Raw genomic sequence first — 26,657 nt, 5'->3', positions numbered from 1 at the left:
TTTAATATTTGTCGGGGAACAATGGACAAGTTGGAGGAGATTTACTTTTCTGAAATAGAAACATGCATTTTTTCACAAAGCATATCCTGGATAATTATTAAATTATTTTCTAAATATTTTATTTGGCCGGATGTGACGCTAAACGAGTGAGGAGGAGGACATGTTCTTATCTAATAAAGTTACGTGTTACATGTGTCGGAAGAGATGCTGCCGCTGGCCACCAGCAGGAGGCGCTGCAGCGCAGTGGACGGACCCCAGCTGTCAGGACGTGTTGTCCCAGCTGTTAGCATGTAGCTGATGCTAGCCTGTTAGCATGTAGCAGACGCTAGCCTCAGGATGACGACGCTGCGGGTTCTGCGGCTGCTTCGCTCCTCGCTCCCCGACGCTTCTCCTCGGTTCTCCGGACGAACGTTTCACCTCCAGACGCTGCGTCCGAATAAAGGCGAGCAACACAACAAAAACATGGAGGCAGCTACTTTCTGTTAGCATCGCTAGCCTAGCATTGTGTAACGTTCACTGACCGCTTGGGGCTTCTCTGTGTGTCGCTTTCTTTGCGTCTGTTTTTTTTTGTATTCTGGAGAAATGCGTAAGTAACGTGAGGATTTATATATTCTCAAAATGTGTTGTGTTATATTTTAACATTTCAACTATCGCGAGAACTTGGAAGTGACGCTCCGTTGCCATGGTTACAGACTGCACCAACTTTTTCTGCAGATTTACCTGCTAATAAATCATAATAATAACATTTAACATGTTGATTAAACAGCCGTTTTGTCGGTTTATATAAATTCGTGTTGGCTAACACCGGCACGCGGTCTCTTTAAGAATCCGGAGCTGACGTAGTGTTGAGGGGGAGGAGCCACGTCCCGCGCGGGATTCAAACCGCCAAAACAAAGCTTCAGGAGTTTTAGATCATCTCCAGCTCCGTGTTACAGTGTTCTCCAGTTCCTCTGTGTGAGATCTGACCTGTGGACAACATGCCTGCTCTAGAAGGAAACGAAGCCTGTGCAGTGTCTCCCTCCAAGAAGACCCGGGTGGACACGAAGCCTGCAGGGGACAGATCCGTCCTCAGGTTCGCTAAACTGTCCGAGCACGCCACGACCCCCACCAGAGGCTCGACCAAGGCTGCAGGATACGATCTCTACAGGTGGGTCACAGCTCAAACACAAGTATTTTTATTATTATTTATTAATGTGAGCTAGAGGTGCACGTTTTAAACTTGTGTCTCTTAAAGGCAGTAATCCTTGATGTACAGTGAACACACCCTGGTGACGGCATAACGACACAAAGGCCTTTTACAATTTCCATTTTCCAAATTTTTTGAATATAAAGGGTTTTCCTGAAATCATATGTGAATGTAACTTCACCTTGTGTTCCACTTCATGCTGCTCTGTACACACACACACACACACACTGTCATGTGAATATACCTAAACTCTGTGAATGTTACTTGACAATGTGTTCCTATAGAGCTTGATTCCACTTCATGCTGCTCTACACACACACACACACACACACACACACACACACACACACACACACACACACACACACACACACACACACTGTCATGTGAATATAACCTAAACTCTGTGAATGTTACTTCACAATGTGTTCCTATAGAGCTTGATTCCACTTCATGCTGCTCTACACACACACACACACACACACACACACACACACACACACACACACACACCTTTCATGTGAATATAATCTAAACTCTGTGAATGTCCACAGTGCATACGATTACTCCATCGATGCCATGGACAAGGCCATCGTGAAGACGGACATCCAGATCGCGGTTCCCCACGGCTGCTACGGCCGAGTGGGTGAGTGTTTGACTTGCAGATGAAACCCTGCAGCTGTGGCTTTACACGTTTTTCCTGCTCTGTCTGTGTTATTTTCCCTCAGAGGCCTTAACTGTCTCTCGCTATTTTCACTTCCTCAGCACCGAGATCTGGCCTGGCAGTGAAACACTTCATCGATGTTGGTGGTGAGTTTTTTTTTTACTTTATCCTTATCCTTTATATTTGGACCCCTTTCACTCACATGGTGTCTAACTCCTGTGGCTGTTCTCCTCAGCTGGAGTCGTGGATGAAGACTATAGAGGAAACGTAGGAGTCGTGCTCTTCAACTTCAGCAAGGACAAGTTTGAGGGTGAGTCGTGGCACCGGTCGAATTAATAAGTCGTATTCACATATACCGAAGTATAATTCACAGCTTTACACGTAGGAAGTTAAAATCTAACTTGTGTGTTTGTAAAAATAAAATTTGCCTTCCACATTCTGATGTCTCATGACTCTTCTCTCTCCCTCCAGTGAAAAAGGGCGACCGAGTTGCTCAGCTGGTGTGTGAGAGAATCTGTTACCCAGATCTGATCGAGCAAGAGGTGAGAAGCTGTATATAAAAATACATTTAAAGCTATAAGGTCCATAAATACAACCGTCAAATTTACTTCCCCAAAATTCACATGCACCCTGGACATCTGCTAGAAGTCGATTGTTCCCTGATGTGTTAAATGGCTGTTTGTCTTTACCAGGTTTCCTCAGAGTAACTGTCTCATGTACGTTGTCTTTCAGACGCTCGATGAGACGGAGCGGGGGGCCGGAGGCTTCGGATCGACTGGACGCAACTGACGCGTTGTGATGCACTTATACATATGTTTAAAATATTTAGAGAGGTTGTTAATAAAGTTCTGTTTTTCTACACATGTGAGTTTGGTTGTGTTGAATGTCCACACGGGGGCAGTGCAGGACAACACACCACCAGAGTAATGCAAGTCTCACTCTGTTCAGAGATCACGTTGCACATGACTAGGGTTGCAAAATTCCGGGAATATTCAAAGCTGGAAAGTTTCCATGGGAATAAACTGGAAATGTTGTGGGTAATTTATACTAACTGTATTTACCTTGTCATATACAGACATAAATATAAACATTTTGTTGTGTCATAGGCTGATTTGAGCCCTGAGGAAACTTTGGGCTCTTGACTATATGCTTCTGCATCTTTGTGTCATTCTTAACATAGGTCTTTGCACAGTATTTGCAAATGTACACAGCCTTTCCATCTACATTGGATGGGGTGAAATGTCAATTGATGGATAAATTAATGGAAATAGGCTGGATGAACAGATGAACAATCCTCAATAAGCATGCTAATTATGCTGGGAATTATCTGTGCATGTGATGGAAGAATGCACAGTGGAGGGTTTAAATGCAACGTGCAGCGTGTGATGCATTCCATTCATCTTTAAAATAGAGTTTTGAATGATGTTTTTATTGCTCAGCGTTTTATTTGCATAGTTTTTCTTTATTAAAAATTCCCGAGCTTAATATTCCCGTGGAAAGTTTCCAGAAATTTACCGGAAACTTTCCGCCCCTTTGCAACCCTACACATGACTGAAGAAGCTATTTGAGGCCTGTCGACCTTTTTTTAAAATAACCGAAATTCAAATCTGGATGAAGGTGGAAACACAGCAGTAAATACATATACACCAAAAATATGTTTTTATTGTGAATTTACAACTAAACCCTCACTGATGTGAACAGGGAACACAGACTGGTGTCAGGCTGGTCCATGGCAACGCTGCACTGATTGTACTTGTGAGAGAATGTGTGGCCGCGCAGACCTCAGTGCATAATCATGAACGCCCAGGTTTGGCATCATCAATGTGTGTTTTTGTTTGTGTGTATGTGTGCAGGCGTGTGTATGTATACACAGTTTACAAAGGAAGTAGTTGGTCATTATAAGCACCATTACAAACCCCTCTATTCCAGGGGCTTCCTCTAGTTTACAAAGGCTTCATAGATTAAAAGTGGCATTGATTATTACAGTATAAACACAATTTACATGTAGTATAGAGGAGAGCAGACAGGCTATGGAGCGAGCTGTTAACGGTCGCAAAGACAGGAAAACCTTCAGAATGGCCGACGGGATTGTTTCTTGTTTACTACTGAGTTTTGTATAGTAGCACAGTGCATTCAGAAGTCTACGTGGTCGTGTTGCTAGCACCAGTAAATATGAATTATTCTAGTCAGTAGGAAAGATGGATAAGCGAAGTTTAAATATGCAGTAGGAGTCATTCAAGCTCAGACATGGCTACGTCTCAATAGTCCATCGTGGGTTCCTTTCCTCTCCTGACCAGTCTCAATCTCTTTCTTTTATCTCCCCTCCGTTAAGGTAATACACGGGGAAGGAGAAACGTGTTAACTTCCGTGTGTCCAGGTTGGTTCAGTCGTTGACCACCAGGGGAGGAAATTACTTTATTGCAGACTATTGGGACTCGCCCTTTCCTTCCACCTAAGAGGGTTTCTTTTAAACAAAAATAACAACTCAGCGTTTAAAGCTTCCTGCAGTCCACAAGCCTTTCAAACGGCACCTGATTCCACATATCATTACAGAACATTTAACCCCACAATTTAAAAACCATTCACACTCTCACTAGTGCTTCACACATGGCTGTGCACGCGTGTGTCAGGGCGCTGCGTTCTTCATTTACGAATGAAAAGCGTCATACCGCCTCATTCCGCCGGTGTTCTCCTCAGATATTGTATACGCATGATATGTAGAATCATCTTTGGCAATCAAATGACGCGGGTCCCCCCTTCCCCACCTCCCCCCACCCCCCCCCTCTTGTCTCTTTGGTGGCGAGCTCTTCTCCCAGTCCGAGCAAGTAGAAGTTGCCCCTAAAACCACTGACCCAGAGTCAGGCATTGGGGAGCGTGAGCCTGACCCTGGATCAGCAGCCGCCGGCAACATCTGCCCGCCTCAGTCTCGTGATGGTTAATGGAGGATGAGCTGCACCCTCATCTTCAGTATGTCTCCCAGCTGTCCTGTGAGGTAGTCTTTATCGTGTTGGTCCTCCAGCTCAGCCAGATCCTTCGTCTTGTAGAGGGACACGCTGCTGATGTGCAGGTCGTACGCCCCCGGGGGGAGGGACTTCTTCTTGCTCATGTGCAGGTAGCTGACGCCCTCTCGCTGGTTGATCTTGAAGTAGCCCTCGTCGTTGCCGTAGTCGATGCTGTAGCGCACGTGTTCGCTGAGCGCGGACAAGGCCGGGGTGAACTCCAGGATGTGGTCGCGGTTGCTCAGGTCGCTGATGTTGAGGTGGAGCTGCAGGGTGTCCTCGATGTCCAAGCTGGCCAGACTGACCACCTCCTCAGTCAGCTGCAGGGGGGGAAACCAGTCAGATTGAGTTTACTGAGGAGAAGATACAAGACCTACTGTGTAAGGTCATTGTGGTCCAGTCAAAAATGGCAGCTGGAGCCAAACTAATTACCTGGTTGTCCTCAATAGTCTCCTCTTGTGTTGAGTTGGTGCTGCGGCGCTTGCGTCCCTTCTTGGGGTAACCGTTGATCTTACATTCATAGCAGGCCTCATGGGACAGGGAGTTATCATCCGCCTCAGCTCCTTCTCCACCGCTGGGGCCGCCGTCGGTGAAGCCAAGACCCGTGACGCAGTGCCTGAACCGAGAGACGAACACCCATCAGTCAACTAGAAGCTTCTACAGACACCTTCCACACAGGAGTCGACACACCGTGGAGCGCTGCTCTCAAACTGAATAGTGGGGTGAGGCCGGAATGGAGAGCACTTTATAAACCACCATTGGCTAAGAGAGTGTGTGATTTACAGTGGAGAATTCTTCATGGAGCAGTTGCTGTCAATGCTTTTATTTCAGTGATAAACAGAAATGTAAGTCAGGAATGTCCTTTCTGTTACCAAAGGGAAACGTTTTTCATGCTTTTACACTTTGTTTAAGGTTAGAACCTTTGTTTTGCATGCTGAAAGATGTGTTTGGTGCATTTAGTGAAGATTTCTCCACTGAGACGTTTGCCCTTGGTTTTAAGTATGTTAAGAAAAGACAAAATGTATGTAAAATTTTGAACCTCGTCCTAGGTCAAGCCAAGATGGCTATTTACATTACAAGGAGAAATAAGGTCGAGCAACAACCAGGGACTAATGTCATTGCCCTGTTTCCTGCCCTGGTAAAAGCCAGAGTTGTGGTTGATTTCAGGTTTTATGAGCTAATGAAAAATCTCGAAACATTTAAGGATGTATGGTGTGTCAAAGAAGCGATCTGCACTGTAAAAGAAAATGAATTGCATTTTAGCCATATTTTAGAATTTGTTTTAATGTTTATTTGTTTATCATTTTTAATCTCTATTTCTCTGATGGAAAGGAAAAATTGATTGCGCTAATCTTGTTCTGTAAAACTGAATAAAGTAGGTATTTAAAAATCAAAAAGAATCCACACAGAGTCGGGCTCTAACACTTCTCACCCTTGTCCTGCACGGAAGTATCCGTTCGGACAGCCGCAGAGGTAACCGCCGTCCGTGTTGGAGCAGCCGAACTTGCAGGGGTTCCCGCTGGTGGAGCACTCGTTGATGTCCGAGCAGCCGCCGGCCTGCTCGTAGTTGAAGCCGGTGGGGCAGAGGCAGCGGAAGCTCCCCAGGGTGTTGTGGCACGACGCCCCCCCACAGATCTGGCTGTTCATGCACTCGTTCTCGTCTGGGTCACGGAAATGTGACAGGAAGTAAACAAGCAAAAGGTCACTCCGGGTAAAGGACTCGAACAATACCGATAAACTCTGACGTGATTGTTGTAAATTCAAACCAAAAAATAGAGGCTTGATCAACGGAAGCTTGTTATTTTGGAGCATAAAGAGAAACACACACACACACACACAAATACTGTCTTTGACTAAACTATTCCAGTAAATTTATGTACTAAAAGATTCTGGTGTTGCACCATACTCCTTTTCGAGTTAGATATATTTCATGAGCTCATTCCCTCTTGTCAACATCATATTTCAACACCTCTGTTTCAATCAAACATAATTAGAAAATTAAAAACTGCTTTAATGATGGTGTTGTCACTCACACACATATCAACACATGTTATTTGTTTTAAAAGAATAAAAAATACTTATTAAACAAAACTAAACTGTCATCACAAATAAGGCACAACTTGTTTTTAATTTACTTCTTCACAATAATCACTTAGCAGCAGCAGGAGGAGGAGAGTGGAAACAGCTGTTTTTATATCTCTCATCCTTCCTCCTCCTTTCTCTCTCTCTCTTCTTGACTGTTTCTTCAATTCCCTGTTGTTTCCCTTCTGACTGTATTTACTACAATGGGGGGAAATACAATTGGCGCCAAGAGAATCTATTTACAACCCTGAGAAGCAGGCAGGCTAATGAAGATAGTTATAAATTGGATTTATTTTTGCATTGTTTACTAATTGACACTGGACTTTTCTTGTTTGACTAATTAAATGAAAATTCAAAATTGGAAAACAGCAGAAAGAGGAATGAAAACAAGCCATGAATGTTTTTAAAAGGTTGTTACAAACACGCCCACTTTTTCATTTTCCGGTTCTTGCTTTAGAATAAGAAATCGAATCAGCTGATAATGAGCATTAATTCAAACATAACATTTCCTTTTCTCAGGGAAGGGTTGAAATTCTGGAGAAGAGGAAAAACATTTTGGACACATTCATTTTTTTAACAGTGCACGGAGGTGAAGGACGGAGAAGTTGTTTTTAGAAATGTTCCAGGTCCGACTCCAGCCCAGAACATCCGGGCTGAATCAGACATACTTTCACCAGGATGCTCTGAGAGGAAAGAATGTTTGCGGATAAAAAGCGGTGCAGTGGTTTAACTCACCCACACACTGGTTCCACTGGTAGTGCTGCAGGTAGCCTTGAGGACAGCTGCACCTGTATCCACCCACCAGATTCTGGCAGCCATGCTGACACCTGTGGTTTCCATCACACTCGTCCGTATCTGTCAGGGACAAACACACAGCAGACGACTGTAACAACCTTTATTCTGTATCAGCCGATTCTGACGTTGATATCACTCAATTTTTCCGACCTTCGCAGCTTTGACCGTTGGGATCTAATGAGAATCCTCGCTGGCAGTCGCAGTTGAAGCTCCCCGGCGTGTTCTGGCAGGCGCCATTGGAGCCACACAAGCCGGAGTCAGAGGCACATTCGTTGTTGTCTACGCAGAGAGGAGGAAAAGTTCAGACGAGTGTCGACATCAGTCTTGATAGAAAAGGGCAGATCGCTTTTTAATCCCACGGTCTGGAGGAGCTTGAAGGGGATCGTTCGCCGAAAAGAAAACACTTTTCTGGACTCAAACACTTCAGCCTCCATCGGCATAGTGGCGAGTAGATAACGAGTGCATTTTCAATTTTCGGTGAACTATCCCTGTAATGATAAAATCTCTCAGCTAACCTCAGACCACAAGAGTTCTCATTTTACAGCTCACTTTGGACTTTGGGAATAATAGTCTGGCAAATATAATCTAAACCCAACATCTACTTGCTTGGCCTGGAAAAGTAGTAAGTGAGCGTTGAGTTCATTCTATTTTGTCAGACAACACGATTGAATGTTTGACAATTGTGTTTGGAGTCTGTGCAAATCTGAACTCGATCACATAGTTTGAGCTTATTGGTCACTGAGATGAAAGCGGAGAAAAGATGTAATCTCTAAATGTCGATGGTTGGTTGCGGGATCCTGGATTTTCACAGTTGGTTAAGAATTTTTAAAAGTCTTTTATTCTGTTCCCAGCTTCAGATCTCTGTTGGTGAAACTATCAACATGTGGCTATTAGGTCTCAAACCCATAGAGGGGAGCATCTACTTTCTCTGAGCACTTGGTGCTTTAAAGTATGAATCATTATCAGTCAGTGTGACTGAAAAACAGAAACTTGAAACATCAGCAAACTGGACAAGGACACATATTTTTCTTTGCAGCTTGAAAGAGCAGATGTACTGGAAGGAATGAGGTTTTATAATCTTTACAATACGCCTGGAAAAGTGTTCAGGTCAGCAACAGTACTTTTGGGAAGCAGCTACTGAGGTTTCGTTTTCGTGTTTTATGTCCAACCCATGTTTCTCCAACCTCTGTCAGCGGCCTATCATCCAAGCTGAGGGTTCCCTGCCACTGACTTGATGTGAGATCATAAGACCTGCTTTATGGTGCAGAAAAAAAAGGGCTGGTGGTAGTCACGGCGATAAACTGCTATGTTCCATAACAAAGCATCGCTAAGCTGCCATGACTACAAACCCGTCCGGCCTAATTAGATCAGTGTGATATCACCCAGAGTCCATTAACTCTGAATGAGAGTCAGTAAAAGTTAGACAAGAGGGAGCTTCAGAGGGCTTTTATGAGCCGGGCTGGAAGGTTCTAGAGACATTTGCAGATATGAACTCCAGAGAATGTCCTCACAACTGGCTCTGGACTTTCTACGGAGATTGACACAAGAAGAACACAGCAGGAGATTCTCTGGTCAGACGTATTCACAACAGGAATCCTGTGGAGGATGTCCTGCTGTGATCTGGCCTCACTCACTCGGAGTTCTTCCTATGGGAGGGGCTAGCAGGAGAAACTCCGGAGAAAGTCCAGAGCCTCTAACTCGGACATGCACCCCCAGCGGAGAATGTCGGGAGATTAGCCAGAGTTTGATGCATGTCTGAAATCAGCTAAAGAAATGACACTGTGGAGGAACTGATTATGTGTGCATAGAGCATATACTGTAAACAATTGTTTAAGTAGCATTTATGATGACAAATTATTTGGCTGTGCCATGTGTGTACTTACCGATGCAGGCACTATGATGCTGGGTGAAGCCGGGGGGACATTTACATGTAAACCCACCGATGGTGTTAACACATAGAAACTGACAGTTGTGCTGTTTGGACGAACACTCGTCCAGATCTGAAACGGAAGAGAAATACAAGGAAAAGAAAAGGTAAATGTGCACAGTCGTTTCAAAGTGCATTCATCATCCTGTGGTTGGAACTGGGTCAGATCAGTGTATGTACTACTACTGTATGGGGGCTGCACCGAGTCAAATTCCAGTCCTTGTACAGTCACTGACCTACAAATGAACCAGACACCGGAAACACAGAGGTGGGGGGGGGGGCTACAGCTACAGTAAATAAAGAGGAAAAACGACTGAACACCGTGAGCAAACGTGTTTAGACTCACAAACAAGCCTGATAAACACTGACGCACACAGATGCACGGAGTCAGCGGCTCGTTCGCGTTCACGGACAGACGCAGAGTCCCGGCACAGTGAGCAGGAAGCTGGCGCCGGTCCCGGCCCCCCCCCCTCGGCCCCCCCCTCAGTACCACGGCAGCTCTAACTTGGAAGTTCAGTCGAGTGGGAGAGGAGCGTGCCACTGAGTTCCACCGAGCCAAGCAGCCGCAATGTTTAGAGGTGGTGTATTTCATGTGTGTCACCTTTGCAGCTCTTTCCGTCCTCCTGCAGGATGTATCCGCGGGGGCAGGAGCAGAGGTAGCCTCCCTCCGTGTTCTTACAGATGAAGTTACAGGGCTTGGGTGCCTGGATGCACTCATCCACATCTAGAATGCGAGGGGAAAGGGTGAGGGCGAGACAGAGAGATAGAGAGAGTGAGTTTGAGCCTGAAATTCCATACATTGCAATATTTATATTTCCATTATGCTATCTTGTAGTATTATTTATATTATGGTCACTTACTTTTTAATTATTTTCTGTATCATGGTCACTACTGTTGCAATATTACTTATAATATTTTTGTTTTCATTACAATAACACTTACATCATTCCACTTTCTCCCCAGTACCTGCTTTTGCACAGTGTCTGTTTTGCAGGTTGTTTTGTTTTTGTTTCTGTACTCTCATTATGTGTAGTTTAGTAGTGTACATATTGTGATCTTTTTTATTGTGCTTCGACACTGTTATTTAAATTCTGTTTTTCTCTTATTTTGCTGTAACAAGTGAATTTCCCTGTAGTGTGGATAAATAAAGAAATCTAATCTAATCTAATAAGGGGAGATGATGAGACGGACAGACTGGGGCTGTGTGGGCCCTTTACTAGACAGCAGGAATGAGAACGGGAGGTAGGCGCTGCAGGAGAAGAGTCCACAAAGTGTAAAGTGCTGGTGATCGAGTGGAGTCTTACCCACACAGCGCGTGCTGCTGATGTCCGTGGTGTAGCCGGGTTTGCAGGTGCAGCTGTAGGAGCCCAAAGAGTTGATGCACTGACCGTTCTTGCACAAGTTCCCCATGACGCGACACTCGTCAATATCTGGAGCGAAAAACGAGAAGAGTCAGCTCCACAGGGATTTACACAAATCAGCGTCAAGTGTCAGATATGAGAGCGAGCCGATGCTTTGTAAGGGGTTTTATCAGCCAACAGCCACAAGGACCAAGTGGTTTCCTGTGTACTAGTTACAGCTGATACATTTATGAGGCGTAGCAGCTGCTGTAGTATTCAGACACGTTTCATCTGGATGGTCTCCAATCACTTTACTACACATAGAACATTAACCCAAAACCTGCTCAGATAATCACATTGGACTCTGCTTCATCTTTTGTAAAGCAGGTGCAAGCAGGGGACATTTTGAAAGCACTTCCTGCGGCACTCTGTGTGTGACCAACAGATATTATTCAAATTAAATGCAGAAAGGTTTTTCCAACTGGGATGTTTTTTTCCCCGAAAGATGCAGCCTCAATTAAAAAAAAACATAAAACGCTCTTAAAATGAAACCAGCTTCCAACAGCAAGTGACTGTCTGGATTCCAGGTTGGAGGAAACATCTAAACCGGCTGGGACTCATCAACCTTAGTGACAGTGTTTATCAGGACAAGAGCAAGTTCATGACAACGGCAACAACAACAGTTCAGGTTCTGCCGACCGAGTGGAGCCTCGGTGAATCTTTGTTGATCAATTTTAGATTTATTACAAAGTTTTGAGAACTGACCTCCTGTTTGCTCTATGAATGATAAGACCTTTGAATGCAACAATTGTGTCAGAGAAAGTTCCACACAAGCTGCGATTGATTTTAAACTTCCCCCAGTTGTGTTTAATTCCACACCTCTGCCATCGGTGGTGTATCCGGGTCCCAGGGGACACATCTTCTTGTACTGGGTGGTCCCGGGCAGCGGGCACAGCTCACAGTTGGTGCCCCAGCCTCGGCCTCCGTCGCAGCAACACTCGGACTTGGTCACCAGGTTCCTGTTGCTCGACGTCATCTGACACAGAGTGGTCAGGACCTCAGTGAAGCAGAAGCCTTCACGGTTATCTGGAGGGGGAGGGGGGGACAAAGAGAGACGCGAGTGTGACCACGAGACAACAAGGACGAAAAGAAAGCAAACCCAAAACCACCCAGACAGGACCTGGCCTTGGAAAACCAGACGTGAAGAGATTAGCCACACCGCTCTATCACTGCTGTCTGTGAGGAGGGAGATAGCTGCAGAGCCGCAGACGCTTTTCTCACCGGGTTCAGAACATCATGTCTACACAGTATATTTAGCATAGGGCCTTCGAGAGGATTTCCTTTGCTCCTATCTTGACAGTAACAGACACATGGTTTTTAACAAGACTGTCATGGAATGGTTAAATTCCCACTGAGATTAAAATGACTGCTTCACCCAGTAAAACAAGTGTTTTCCCCCTCCTTGTGGAAATCCTACTATTATATGTATCTTTATTGTCACTCTACAAGTACAATATAAACTATGTATTATAATTAAAAAAAATGCAATTAACAGTAAAAGCTGAGACTAAGAAAACACTAAAATGATTTAAAAATGTGTATATATATATCTACAATTAATTTAAAATAGAGAGGCATTTGATATATAGGTTTTATACGCACCGATACATTCAGTCTGTGTGGGGTTAGCGACGAAGCCTTGGTCACATCTGCAGCGGTAGCTTCCCACTGTGTTCTCACAGCGGCCGTTCCTACAGGTCCCTGGTTTGGCTGTACACTCGTTCAGATCTAACACACAAACACACACACACACACACACACACACACACACACACAGTGTAAAGATAACAATTAAATACTTGTTACACAGGATTATACTAAGTATCACCCAACCAGGTGCAATATTTCTGATGGCCCTTTTATTCAAATCATTTGACAAATCTGTTTGTTTCCCATTTTCACTTTTAATTGTTTTTACCTGTATTTTAAATCCCCAAAGTAAATATCCTCCTGTGATGGGATTTTGATCGATTTTGTGCAAATATCCAGAGTTTACCATTTGATTTTAATGGCAAAAATGGTACAGATTCAATGTTTCCCCAGAATTATCTTATTGTGAGTTTCCCAAAGTCTCTAATGGCTCAAGTCCATTGTTTGACACTGATTAATATTCACTAGTAACCAGGAGAAATCGGAGATATGAGGTGTTAACAACTCCTACAACTGGATAAAATCCAGAATACACACTTTGCTGTGTGCTCTGTTACACAAAAAGCTGATTAATATCAAATTGGATTAATTTTATGCAGAGTTAAGCCAAGATTGGTGTCATAAGCTAGAGTAATGTTGTATGATGTCATACATAGGGACACAATGATAATCGTACCCATGCAACCGTCTCCGCTGGGATGGCGTGTGAATCCGGGCGCACAGATGCACATGTATGTCCCGATCAGATTCTTGCAGGTCATGCCTCTGCTGGCACAGTCATCGATACCATCCTCACACTCATTCTGATCTGGAGAAGAAAGAAAAGCAGGATATACAAAGAGTAAGAGGAAGCACAAGTGTGGAGAGATCTGTGTGTGTACGTAGGGGCAGAGCGGTGATGTAACACAGGCACTCGTACACGCTGCCATTTAACCTAACCACTCAATCCACTGCTGAGTGCTCACAGGCATGTAGTGGGAGAGTTGGTGGTCTGTTTGGAGATCTAATGTAAACAGTGACGCTATAGACACTGACAAGTTCCTCCTGTCTCAGAGCTTCCCTCCAAATACATCCGTTGCTATGGTGCCCGAGCTATCTGCGAGTGCGGAGGTGTAAATAGCCGGTTTCCAGAGAGGTTTTTTTTTACGTTCGGCCGAGACAGAGGACCCTCGAGGATCCATCGGAGACAGTGCGTTATGTAACTTAGTGCATGGGACAGGCACGTCTCCAGTAAACCGACAAAGACTGAGAAAGCTGAGAGTATAAGTGAGTCACTGAGAAGTCGCACCTTTACACATCCTCTTGTCCTCTCGCAGCACGTAGCCCGTGGGACATTTACACTCGTACGAGCCGTACACGTTCACACAGCGGAAGGCGCACAGCAGGGGGTTCTGGGCACACTCGTTGATGTCTGGAACAGAAGGTGACAAGTTACAGTCGTACCACAGACGCACAGAGACTGCATGATGCACGTGAGAGTGCACGTGAGAGGCGTCACATACCTTCACAGGTCATCATCGACCCGGGCTCGAAGCCGTCATCACACGCACATTCGAACCCACCGATGACGTTGGTGCATGTGCCGTTGCCGCAGGGATTCCCGATTTCACACTCGTTAATGTCTGTGTTGACGACAGTGACATAAACCTCGTTAATCATCGTAGTGTTGGATCATATTTACCAGGTGCATGAATAAGTGAGGGGGGAGTGAAAGAGACAGAGAGACGAGGAAGATGATGATGAGGAGACACTGACCTTCACATCTGACTCCACTGGTGTCCAGGCGGTATCCCATGGGACATTCACATCGGAAAGAGCCGTCTGTGTTGATGCACTGGCCGTTGATACAAGGGTCGTTGATGCATTCATCAATATCTACAAGGAGAAAACGTTGTAAACAGGCAGATTAAACTCCCGCTCTGTGAAGGAGCAGCAGAACAGTGAAGGTTCAGTGAGGACACGCCTACCTTTTGGGGAGTCGTCTGTCCCCGTCTGATATCCCTCATTGGGACAGAGGAGAGGATACCCCTCTGGAACCATGAGATGAGAAGAGTCATAAACACCATGAAATAATGTAAATTATTAACTTTTATGAATACATGTAAGTGTTTCCCTGCATATGTTGCGTGTGTGTATATACAGTACGAAGAGTACGCACCCTCTCCTTTGCTCGGGCAGATTTCACAGGGGTCTCCCCAGCCTTGACCTGGCATTCCAGTGCAGCAGCACGCTGCCTTGGAAGTGTTCTGAGGCTTCGGAGCAAGGCAGCGGCCACTGTCAAACTTGGTGTAGCAGTAGTTCACACGGATATCTAGAGGTGAACACACACACACACACACACACAAACACACACACAGACAGAGGACAAAAGTAGTGAATATGACGAGTCAGCGTGTAGACAGAGTGATGGAAGGAAGAAGAAATAGCACATCCTGTTATTTTCTTTATTCCAACACATTTACTCATCTTAAAGGGACAGCTCCATATTTTACCTGTTTGTATTGTAAAAAATATATAAATTTCTTTTAAACCAAACTGGTCAAGTATCTGTAGAGAGCACAGAGGCTGGTTAACAACCTCCTCTCAGTGATCTGTGTATGACAGTCTCTCTCTCTCTATCTCTCTCTCTCTCTCTCTCTCTCTCTCTCTCCCTCTGTGTCTCTGTCTATCCTTTCCCTGTCTTTCTATCTCTTTCTATCTCCGTCTCTGTCTCTCTGTATCTCTCTCTGTATCTCTCTCTCTCTCTCTCTCATTTTCTCTTTGTCTCTCTTTGTCTCTCTGGTTCTCTCTCTCTCTCTTTGTCTCTCTCTCGTTCTCTCTCTCGCTCTGGTTCCTCCTGGACTGGGCAGGCACTTACTTGTAATAAGAAGCATATGGTCGTGCTCTCCTGCTAGCACTGGCCTTCACTGAAGGCAACCCAAATAAGCTTTCTGACCACCATAGATCACACACACACACACACACACACACACACACACAAACACACACACACACACACACATGCACGCACACCTGGCTCAGAGGCCAGGATCACATGCATGAGCACCTGGTGGTGCAGGGAGGATGTCAAAAAGTGTCATGTTACTTTCCTCCATGAAACTGATTTGTCAGCCTTTCCTTAACAGAGATTTATGGTGCTTTGTGCACAGCTGGTAACCAAGTGTGTGTGAGCGTCAGCACGTGCACACGTCATTCTTATTTTGTAGTTCGTATATGAAATGTGTGTCAGATAAGCTTTGAATCAGTGGCAGAATAATACAAAACAGGAAAAATGGCGTAAAAAGTCAAAAATGTTATTGGAGAGATAACTTTTGAGATAAATCAGTAGAGTGGTGACACAAATCTGATGGTGGAGAGGGTGGTGACAGATATCCGATGACAAACAGTCTCTGGTTATGATAATGGATATTTGCAAAACCACCGTGGCATTATAATTTAAACCATATCAATCACTGAGGAGTCCTGGCAGTCGAGGGGCTGAGACCCACACAATGTGTTCTTAACCCAATAGTCCATGTACTGTTCCAGCCAGGGACTGAAGCATATCACCCCCTCTCTGACGCCCCCCCGTCTTTCTGTAAGATCGACTCATACAAACGAATCTCATGGCCGAATGTGACTTTGTCTTTTGTTTTCTTACAAAGTAAATGTGTCTTTCATTCATTCAGTCATCATCACTCCACTTGGATCCTCCGTTCAAAAGAGGAAATTGTGGGGGTGCATGATGTGTACATTAAACTTCCATAAAAAAACAAAAAAGACAAATTCCTATTCAATACACCTAAAGGCTGTTGCAGCTACAGTCTTACTTTGGTGTGACCAGTAGCTTTGGTGGTGAAACTGACTCCATCTGTTTGTCAGGTGCTTTCAACATTAAGCATTATCGTCACCTGCTGCCTCAGTGTCGACTGTTCAAAAACCAAAGCAACAGGACATAAGATTCCCTGGCATTCTGTGTTATGAGATTAAAAGTGGTTGTGGTTTACTGTTCTTTTTGGGAATATTACTTAAGTTGAGTGTGAGGATATCTTCTCTTCATACGATTATTTATGAACAGATTCACCCAAAGTCTAACATGTGATTTTCATCACTGATGTCATAATAATGTCCTTCATTGTCTTCACTCCTAAAACCATTTCTTACAAAAACAAGTATTTTCTCAGTGGGACAGGGTTCAACTTTGATCTCTTTTATGGCCCATCCTGCTCACTCTCCACCCAGCTCCTCCCTCCTTATCCCCCCCGACCCTCGGTGGAGCCCGGCTGACACTGGGGAGAAATGTGAAACACAAACTGGAGACTGCCTCGCTGAACGGATGATGTCATCACTTCAGTGTTTGGAGGGGGAACACCCTAACGGAGGACTCAGCATGCACCCACCCAGGCCAGAAACACACAGATGTACATAAACACACACACACACAGGCGCACACACACACATGCACATCAGGAAATGGAAAAGTGATTTGTCCAGAGCCACCCTTGGCCTTGTTGAGGCAGCAGAAGCAGCCTGAACCCAGTGTGCTATCATGAAGGAGCAGATAAAGTTGGACACCACTGACTTCTGCTTAGTCTCCACGAGCACTCACAGACACATCATACAGATACACCAGAATTCACACTCTGCACTTTGAACTTGATGTATACTCACTCAATTTGTCCTCGTTAGGACAAACCATTGACTTCCATTCATTGTGGTCAGCCTAACCAATATCTCTAACCTTAACCATGACCAATTCATTACTAACTCCAACTGTACCTTAACCATAATTCACATCTTACCTCTCACTTTAATCAGGATGATGCTTTGCCTCATTAAGACCAGGCTTCGTTCCCCATGAGGTCTACTGGTCCTTACAAGGTCAGTGTTTATTATGGAAGAGGTCTTACAAGGTAACAAAACCAGTACACACACACACACACACACACACACACACACACACACACACACACACAAAATTACCTAAACATCTGCGTCCGGAGGCAGAGATCTGGAAGCCTTCAGGACACAAGCAGGTGAAGCTTCCTTCATTGTTTGAGCAGGTTCCAAATGTGCACATCTCAGGTGACTGGGAGCACTCGTCGATATCTGACACACAAAAAGAGGAAAAACATCAGTAATCTTATCAAAGAGACACATTTTACATATAAATTCTAAAACCATTCCTAATTCTGTGGCAATAGAATTCCATCCTGCAGTCCCTCATTCACATCTCATTTTTTCTCGTGCTTTCATGGCTGCATGGATGAAGTCATACCTCGACTTCATGGTCCATCCAAAAGTGATAAAACTGAGCGTAATCTCACTAATGGCCGGTTGGATGAAGGCGAATTATCTGGATCAGAGTCCATGTCACATGTGCGCTCATCACAATGACCAGCTGCTGCTGTTACTGAGGCTGAGAACTGAGTGCTGTTCCCCTCGGCTTCCAGGAACAGAGCACAGAGCAGGAATGTGTTGAAGTCTGCCGAAAATCTCTTCATCAGCCCCACTGTATAAACAACCAGAGTTTTCTGGCCTGAACCCACTCCCACGTGTGGGGAGAAGATGGGTGTACTGTAGGAGCAGGGCGATTCAAAAGAAGGAAGAGTCGGAGGGGCAGTTTATTCTCTTCCTGCACTTCTCAGCAGTTACTCTAAAATGTTATTCATATATTATTTATATATATATGTATGTGTGTGTATGTGTGTGTTGTATATAAGCAAGTGTTCAGGGCGATTCAAAGAAGGAAGAGTCGGAGTGGCAGTTTATTCTCCTCCGGCACTTCTCAGGAGTCACTCTAAAATGTTATTCATATATTATTTATATATATATATGTGTGTGTATGTGTGTGTGTTGTATATAAGCAAGTGTTCTCTGTATTGTTTTAGGTGAGATTCCCTCAAACGTGCAGATACTGTATTCTATTACTCCTGAAATTCAGTTTTTCATTTTTCATGCGGCAGAACTCGCTGACTTTGGGTTGCTTTACCTTCACAGGTTTCTTCATGCAGATAGTAGCCGGGGGGGCAGATGCACCTGTAGGAGCCGTCCAGATTCAGACAAGTTCCTGCACCGCACGTGCCTGGATTCACTGCACACTCATTAATATCTGAGGGGAAAAGGAATACACAAAGAATGCACCATAAATTATACATATCATAATCAGAAACACATAAAAAAAAATGAAAAGTGGCGTGTCCGTACCTGCACACAGTCGGCCATCGTGAGTGAGCTCATAGCCGTCATGGCACACGCAGAGGAAGGTGCCCACTGTGTTCACACACTGCCCGTTTCGACACAAGCCGCGCTGCGTCGAACACTCGTCCACATCTGGTCAACACAAACACGTCATCACCACAACATATCACACAAAGACTGTAGCGGTTTTGCTCTTTTGCAACACATCCACGGATGCACTCACCTATGCAGTCACTGTTGTGTGAGTTCAGGAAGCCGGGGTAGCAGAGGCAGTTGTAGGAGCCCACTGTGTTCTTACAGGTCCCGTTACCACAGGGCTGTCTCTCGCACTCGTCCACGTCTGGAACCAGAGAACATCCCAGTTTCACCTTATTACGTTATTCACATTGCTCATTAAACTAAACTAAATACAAGAGAGAGCCAATAGGAAGCAACAAAGCTTACCGACACACATCGACTGGTCCCGCGTGGTTTTGAAGCCGTTGGGGCAGATGCAGCGATAGCTACCCAGCGTGTCGATGCACTGACCCGGGTTGCAGATACCAGTGTTCTCACTGCATTCATTACGGTCTAAATAAAGGAGAAAAGAGATGCGTGAAAATCCCAGTGGGTCAAAACACAAAAATGATCATAGAATATACAGTCCCAATAGCATCACTTCTACCAGTAAATTAGTCATTCTATTTGCAAAAGGCGGTTTCACCTGTTGTTGTCTGAAGTGTCTAAAAATCTGTGATGGCTTAATTTGGTGTATTTTTATTTCTTCAATTCATATATTATGGAGTCATACCAAATATAATGAAAATCAGAGAGTCATGCTACTGATAACAAGAGTTGATGATAACTCGTGACTCTAACAACTTCAGAATTGAGATATCTGTTGTTAGCCACTAATATGACTGTAACTGGTTATTATCTCTGTTGACACAATAACTGTATTTCATTAAACCCGAGTAACACAATTGTTTAATTTAAGTGAAAACATGTCAAGTGCTTAATACTTCACTCACATTATGTTTTGCCGCAAAGCTTATTTTTTTAATCAAAGTTTATCGCTGCATTTGATTCATACTTGTCTCTCACCACAGTCTCAGTTCTCTCCCACTGGAGTCTGACCGTGAGCAGGAAGCACAACAGGATGTTGATTTAACATTCACTTATCAGTGAGGATTCTCCAGACAGACAGCGACATGTTGCAGATGCACTGCAGCACATGTTCAACAGCTCAACACATGCTTCACATTTTCTCCTCCCTAATAACAAGCCCACCATGAAGACCCCCCCCCCCCTCAGCCCGACTGTCACTGCACCGCTTCTGTTCCCTTCTGCAATATAAATCTCAAGAAAATCAGTTTCACTTTACAGAAGCCAAAACGTGCTTTTCTTAAGTATTTCGATCTCAATCATTACAAAGTTATTTAAATTACCAACAGTATGAGAAAGAATAACAGTTTGTCAAAGACGTCTATGTATTGTTTTGTGTGCACACCAGCTTTACACATCTTGACCTAATTATTCAAAGTTATGGAATTGATTTTAAATGCTATGCAGATGATATTGTATGCGACTCTAAAGGCCAATAACAGTTGATGTCTAAAAATAGCCTAACATCTCCTTTGAAGAGAACATATCAGAAGATATCAACAGCAACAGAACAAAATGATGTGTTTTCTATCCACTGCAGATGCTGAAACCTTAATTCAGCCCTTTCTTTCATCAATACCACGTTGTATAACATTTTGTTTTCTGGCCTGCCACATGCTAGTGCTCTTCGAATGGTACAGAATGCTGTGGCGGAATTTAACTGAATCCAGAAAATGACCACAATAAATCCATTTCAGCTCCATATCAGACTTTAAGAATTTCTAAAATTCTTAATGGGCTTGCCCCCTGATTCCTGTCTGATCTCCTTAAACCTTATATTCTATCCCATGCTTTGCTTTCTCAGAACACAGCGCTCTTGTCTGTCCCAAGAGTTAAAAAGAAGTCTGCAGGCGGTGGTGTCTTTTCCTAATGGGCCCCAAATGGGAAGAGGCATCAGACTGTCCAATGTTGAAGCCTTAAAATCCAAACAACTCTTATCATAACACCTTAACTTACAGTTAGAAATGTATTCTGCTTTGTACCTGTCACAATTCTACCACCAGTAGGTTGGTCTTAGTATCAATTATTCAGTTATAAGCAGTATATACAGTTTAGTCCTTGTTGTCCTGCTGATGAGATGCAGGAGATGGGGCGGTGTGGCCTAGGTGGTAGAGCGGGGGTTCTCCAACACGAAGGTTGCCGATTCAAATCCCACTCTTCCCCATCTGCATGCCGAAGTGTCCTTGGCAAGATACTGAACCCCTACATGGCCCCTCATTAATGCTGAGTGTACTAAAAATGTAAGTCGCTTTGGACAAAAGCGTCAGCTAAATGACATGAAATGTAATGTAAATGAGATTACTGTACATTTTTAGAAAACCACTGCATCACTGTAACTCATCCAAACTGTGTTCCTCCTTTTCTTTCTTTCTCTTTCTTTAACCTTTCCCTCGTTCTGTCTCCCAGCACGATCAAGGCCGATGGCAGCTCACCCTGAACATGGTTGTGCTTTTGGTTTCTGCTTCTTAAAAGTAGGTCTTTCCTCGCCACTGTTGCCAAGTGATTGCTCGACTGGGAATTATTATTTGAATTCGTACAATGACATACAAAGACGCCCTATATGTAAAGTGCACTGAGGTGTAGTGTAAATAAATTGACTTGTTGGGGGGTATCCAAGTTAACATGGTAAACAGCGAGTCCCAAGTTGTTCTGTAATTGCTTTGAACCTTAAGAGGCGTTAATGAGTCAGTGTAGTGTCCAGTGTATTATCTATAGGGTTAAATTCAAATTATAGTTGCTTTCCACTGTTGGTTGCTCCTTGTAGCAAATACATTTTACACTGCTAAGGAGGCAAACGACAGGAAGACCCAGACAAGTCAGCATCATCCACATGGACGACTTGTATTTTGGCTGCTTCCTCTAATCTTTTCTCTAATCTCGCTACATGTTTCCACCAATTCTGTATAATCCCCACTGAGTTCCCGATGGATGGACTGAGGAGCTGCAGGTTGAGTGACATGAGGATCTGAGTGCTGCTGACACCCTCTACCTGTTTGAATGTCTTACCTAGACATTGTCCGGTGGGAGTGAAACGATACCCAGGTTTACAATCGCAGCGGAAGCTTCCTGGCACGTTCAGACAGGCGGCGTTCTGCTGGCACACTGGTCCATTCTGACACTCGTCGATATCTGACAACAGGGAGAGACGCGTTCAAAGACGTTTAGGGCGTGGAGAAATGTAAAAGAGAGAAACCTGATCATAATAAAAATAATTCACTGCATGTAAATTGATCGCAAGTCTTACCTTCACAAATCAGCAGCTTGTCATTGTAGATGAAACCAATGGGACACTCGCACCTGAAGCTGCCGATCATGTTGATGCAGACTCCATTCTCACAGACTCCTGGGATTTCCCTGCACTCATCGATATCTATCACACGAGGAAGAGACAGAGGGATGAGGAAGAAGATAACACACTTTGCCTTTTCCCCAAATTACTATTAATGGGGAACTCTTACCGATGACTCGTCCAGTGATGATGTCGATGGAATATCCTGGTCTCCCACTGCCGCACAGATTCTCAAAGTCATCTGAGTGGACACAAGACTCTGGTTTTATTTCTTGTACTTTCTACACACACGTGTTCTGGCATAACTGAGGAGAGCGCTCACCAGTGCTGGGCACAGGACACTGCTCGCAGGGTTTATTCCACGCCCGGCCGATGTTGTAGGAGCAGCAGCACATCTTCTTGGTCATGTTGAAGGTCAGCTCTCCGTCACATGTCCGGTTGTCGGAGTAAAAGTTCCTGTAGCAGTAGCTCTTCCTCATGTCTGTGTGCGTTGGTAAGAAAAAAGCGAGAAGGTTAATGCCAAACTGTCACGCGAATGGCATGTTACTGTTTATGGCGGAGTCACGAGCGAGCAGCATGCACACGCACCCATGCAGTTGTTTCCCCCGTTGACCTGCATATAGTCCACAGGACAGATACAGGTGTAGTTCCCGATGGTGTTGTAGCACTGGCCTGGGCCACAGATCCCTGGTCGCTCACACTCGTTGACATCTGACGGCGGAGACACATAAGAAATGGGTTAACTGTTGTGATGAGTACAGTGTCTGGTAAGGAAGGAGGAAGGAAACATATCATGATCGATATTACTGGAGAACTTCCTGTATGCAAAACATTATGAAAGAACTTTATCTTTAAAAACAAGTTTGACATCTTATTTGCTGTTTATTTCTTCCTATGGGGATATTGTGACGTACATTAACCCCTAATTTCATCCATCCATCTTTATATCTATCTATACCACCGATGATGTGAGGGTTGTGGGGGGGCTGGAGCCAATCCTAGCTGAACGACTCAGGTCTAAAATGACAACCTCAAACAGACACAGGGTAATATTAGCTTTTAGTTCCTCTACCTTTCTTATCACTTGAAGTTTTTACACCATTATTCCTTATTTGTATATTTTAAATAGTTTCTCCACCAGCATTATTACCACATAGCAAATACCTGAGTTCCTTCTGACCCGGCCAACAGCTTACAGACACCCGCCCTTTGTTCTTCCAGCCAACAAACACGCTAATTAAAATGCCACCAGCCACATGTCATTGTCTAACCCTTTAGCCTCCTCCTCTCCTCCCTGTTTGTCTTTTCTAAACATCCTTCTCGTCTATCTCCCCCCCGCCCATCCTCGGCCTTTTTCTCCCTCTGTCATCTCTGCTCCGCTGACAGGGGACTCGGCGTTCCTCCCCTGAGGAGAGGGCTGACCACATCATAGCCTCACTCCTCTGGACGCAGTTAGGCGTTCATCACCATCGTCCCTGTGCTTTGCTCGGTTAGCAACAGACGCAAACTAGAGTAGACACATATTGAGCGAGAATGAACTGCAGAGATATCAGTGGGACAATGGGCTGTTTCTTTGTCCCGGAGCTTTTTTCCTCTCTCTCTCTCTCTCCATGTGTCCTCGACGGCTGGACTCAATTTCCTTCCCACTGAAACGTCCCAGGGCGAGAACGGGAGAGGAATAGGTCACCTGTACGATTACGTGTTTGTGGGGTTATAAATGATACATGCGTGTGTCTGATACCTTCACAGACTCTGGTTTCTGGGTTGAGGTCGTAGCCTCTCGGACATTCACACTGGAAGCTCCCGAAGGTGTTGATGCACCGACCTCCCTGGCATAGGCCCGGCAACTCTTGGCACTCGTTGATGTCTGCCGGACAGAGAAGGGAAACACTCAGTGGCATTGTGGGTAGGTGTGTGTTAAACATGAGGGTGTCTGCAGTGCCCGACTGCACAGTAAACACATAATAGCATGTTGCTATCTGACCTTCCAAGATGACAGTGATCGGGTTTGGTCTGAAGCCTTCTCCTCCAGGGCAGAGTGTCTTGTACTCAGCTGTAACACACAACACCGCAGGAGATCACATTAACCAGCAATAATGAAAACACACACCAGAAACAGTGTGTGTATTTGTTGTCTTGCTGAATTTGACCGTAATGAGTGGCCGATGGTAAGACATTGAGGTGGTCAGGTGCCTGAAAAAGACGTTACAGGTAATTTGCTTGTGTCGTGTCGCACTCTGCTCTGCTTCCTCAGATCTCAGAGTTCTCCACAGAGCCCAGTGGACCGGACATGGCTGCAGCTTCTCAGAGGCAAGCATTTCCTCGCGCTGAGTCATTCCCTGTAATGTTTGGAACCATCTGTTGGCAATTTCCAAGCAAGATGCACAAAGCGGTCTCATCTTCTCCAGAGACAACAACTGCAGCAAACTCCTACTCATGGCGTTACAAGAGCAGGCAGCACCTAAATAACTCTTTGTGAAAGCAGGTAGCTCGTGCCTGATTTACATTTTGATGTTCTGGTTAAGATTTGTTGTTCCTTGGGTTGAGTTGATAAGAGAACAACTTAAACCAGTTCAATAGACAGGTGCCAAATTGGTGCCTATTGATTAATTTTGTCCTAAAACAGCTAATAGATGGATTTTATAGGGTTGTTGATCAAAGCGGGAGACCGTTAGATTACTTTCAGACTCTTAACAGAACAAAGTCTTTGACTCTATCACTCAAATGCTTCAATGATGGAGAACAGGTGACCAGCTCTTTGTTCAGCAGGGGTGCTGCAGCTTCAGGGCTTTTGTGGACTGGGTCCAGCAGCAGGTCTTTACTCACCGGGGCTTAATTACTGCAGGTCACTTTTACAAGCCAAAAACTAGATACGATGGTGAACTAACTAATGCAAGTGTTAAAACATGTAGTGATGGAAATGAATAGCCGCTAAATACAATTGTAATTCACAGGGTGTTAAGGCTGCTGGGCCATCATCAGCTGTATAACTTCACTATGGCTGCCAACCAGGAAGTGTGTCATGTCTCCTGAAGTCCTCCTACTTGGCTGTGCATCTCTGGCTAGAGGTCAGGAACCTGAAACACAAAAATAAACATGCATGGTGCACTCAGTGTCTTAGTAAGGATGGGATGACTCACTTGAGTTGACGAAGGGGCATGATTCACATGGATTTCCCCAGCCCTGGCCCAGGGAGCAGCAGCAGGACGCCTTCGAAACCCCAACTCCGATCTCATTGGAGCAGTCCAAGCTCTCTGACGCATCTCCTCGGGAACGAACATCCAGGAAGCAGCTTCCGGAGCGAGTATCTGTTCACACACACACACACACACACAGTCCAGATATGGATGTGTATCTGGCCTTTGCTATGAAAACACGCCGACAATGTGCAGGGAGAGCTTGTTGAGTCTCACCTACACAGCCCACCCGAGTGGGGTTGAGTTCAAAGTCTGCCGGGCAGTTACAGTGGTAACTTCCAGGGATGTTGATACACATTCCATTGATGCAGATGGTCGGGTCGGCACATTCATTGATATCTGAGAAATGAAGACAAAGCAGCAGTCGACAAAATGTCTTCAACAACTAAACATATATCAAGAGTTTTTCCTGTTTTGTCACTCGTTCACTATTTTCCAAGACAGGAAGAAGAGCAGTGACCTTTCCTGTGTATCTTTCAAATTGCCTCAGTTCACTGGGGCACAAAGAGAGCATCACTGGTGTGTGTGGACTGGTCTTACCTGTGCAGTTGCCTCCACTCCGGTCCAGTTCATAACCAAAGCTGCATTCACATCTGAAAAGTCCTGGCATGTTCAGACATCGTCCATTGACACAGATGTCAGAAAAGGTACATTCGTCTATGTCTGTAAAAGACGAGGGGGGTCACAGGGGGGTGGTGGTGGGGGGGCAGAGAGCAGGAAAGGGAGGGAAAGAGAGAGAGAGAGAGAGAGAAACCCAGCTGTGAGGGATTAGTGGATCATGGGATCATGGTGGAAAATTGGCAGCCAACAATAGGAAGTGAAGGCCACTCACCTCTGCTAAGGAATGACAGTTCTGGGGCAAAAAGATGCCCAGACATATCACAGCAGACACACACACATATACACAAGCAGAGCGGCAGCCAAGGTTATGAAATTGTGTTCGTCCACATCATTAGACTCTGCACAAGTCCTTACTGTCCGGTCCTGCCCGAGCGGAGAGAGGGAGGACCTGCACAGGTTATTTCAGGATGTTTGACACATCAGCACAATGAGGTCAGGCAGCTCATTCATTTGAATCCAGCGATGCCTGATCGCTGGAAGCACGACTCAGAACCCGTCGGCCACCAGTCGTAAACGTGTTCAG

At 44.8% G+C, this 26,657-nt stretch overlaps 2 protein-coding genes across 2 annotated transcripts in view; one reads left to right on the top strand and one right to left on the bottom strand.

Moving 5' to 3' along the window:
• Nucleotides 1-225: 225 nt before the first annotated feature.
• dut (deoxyuridine triphosphatase) lies at nt 226-2,711 on the top strand. The gene is made up of 7 exons (XM_061068221.1): nt 226-442; nt 991-1,147; nt 1,741-1,832; nt 1,952-1,996; nt 2,086-2,160; nt 2,322-2,392; nt 2,583-2,711. Exons 1-7 carry the CDS (start codon nt 337-339, stop codon nt 2,637-2,639), a joined length of 603 nt encoding a protein of 200 aa, XP_060924204.1. The 5' UTR covers nt 226-336; the 3' UTR covers nt 2,640-2,711.
• Nucleotides 2,712-4,633: 1,922 nt separating this feature from the next.
• Nucleotides 4,634-26,657, bottom strand: part of fbn1 (fibrillin 1) — a 62,194-nt gene continuing 40,170 nt past the window's right edge. Inside the window, exons 36-66 of the mRNA XM_061068846.1 lie at nt 26,054-26,176; nt 25,730-25,852; nt 25,457-25,624; nt 24,301-24,369; nt 24,058-24,183; nt 22,905-23,027; nt 22,639-22,797; nt 22,486-22,557; nt 22,272-22,397; nt 22,034-22,156; nt 19,328-19,453; nt 19,107-19,223; nt 18,890-19,015; nt 18,675-18,794; nt 17,666-17,791; nt 14,862-15,014; nt 14,671-14,733; nt 14,459-14,578; nt 14,206-14,325; nt 13,992-14,114; nt 13,380-13,511; nt 12,656-12,781; nt 11,873-12,079; nt 10,958-11,083; nt 10,255-10,377; nt 9,610-9,726; nt 7,877-8,005; nt 7,667-7,786; nt 6,282-6,510; nt 5,282-5,465; nt 4,634-5,169 (exon numbers count right to left, since the gene is read on the bottom strand). Of these exons, the coding sequence (XP_060924829.1) occupies nt 4,786-5,169; nt 5,282-5,465; nt 6,282-6,510; nt 7,667-7,786; nt 7,877-8,005; nt 9,610-9,726; nt 10,255-10,377; nt 10,958-11,083; nt 11,873-12,079; nt 12,656-12,781; nt 13,380-13,511; nt 13,992-14,114; nt 14,206-14,325; nt 14,459-14,578; nt 14,671-14,733; nt 14,862-15,014; nt 17,666-17,791; nt 18,675-18,794; nt 18,890-19,015; nt 19,107-19,223; nt 19,328-19,453; nt 22,034-22,156; nt 22,272-22,397; nt 22,486-22,557; nt 22,639-22,797; nt 22,905-23,027; nt 24,058-24,183; nt 24,301-24,369; nt 25,457-25,624; nt 25,730-25,852; nt 26,054-26,176 (4,283 nt within the window). The 3' untranslated portion in view covers nt 4,634-4,785. The remainder of the gene's footprint in view (nt 5,170-5,281; nt 5,466-6,281; nt 6,511-7,666; nt 7,787-7,876; nt 8,006-9,609; nt 9,727-10,254; nt 10,378-10,957; nt 11,084-11,872; nt 12,080-12,655; nt 12,782-13,379; nt 13,512-13,991; nt 14,115-14,205; nt 14,326-14,458; nt 14,579-14,670; nt 14,734-14,861; nt 15,015-17,665; nt 17,792-18,674; nt 18,795-18,889; nt 19,016-19,106; nt 19,224-19,327; nt 19,454-22,033; nt 22,157-22,271; nt 22,398-22,485; nt 22,558-22,638; nt 22,798-22,904; nt 23,028-24,057; nt 24,184-24,300; nt 24,370-25,456; nt 25,625-25,729; nt 25,853-26,053; nt 26,177-26,657) is intronic.

Source organism: Limanda limanda, chromosome 3, assembly GCF_963576545.1.
Source record: "Limanda limanda chromosome 3, fLimLim1.1, whole genome shotgun sequence".
In the NCBI taxonomy this organism is placed as follows: domain Eukaryota; kingdom Metazoa; phylum Chordata; class Actinopteri; order Pleuronectiformes; family Pleuronectidae; genus Limanda; species Limanda limanda.
Note: the sequence above shows the minus strand (reverse complement) of the source record. Positions and strands in the feature narration are given on the sequence as shown.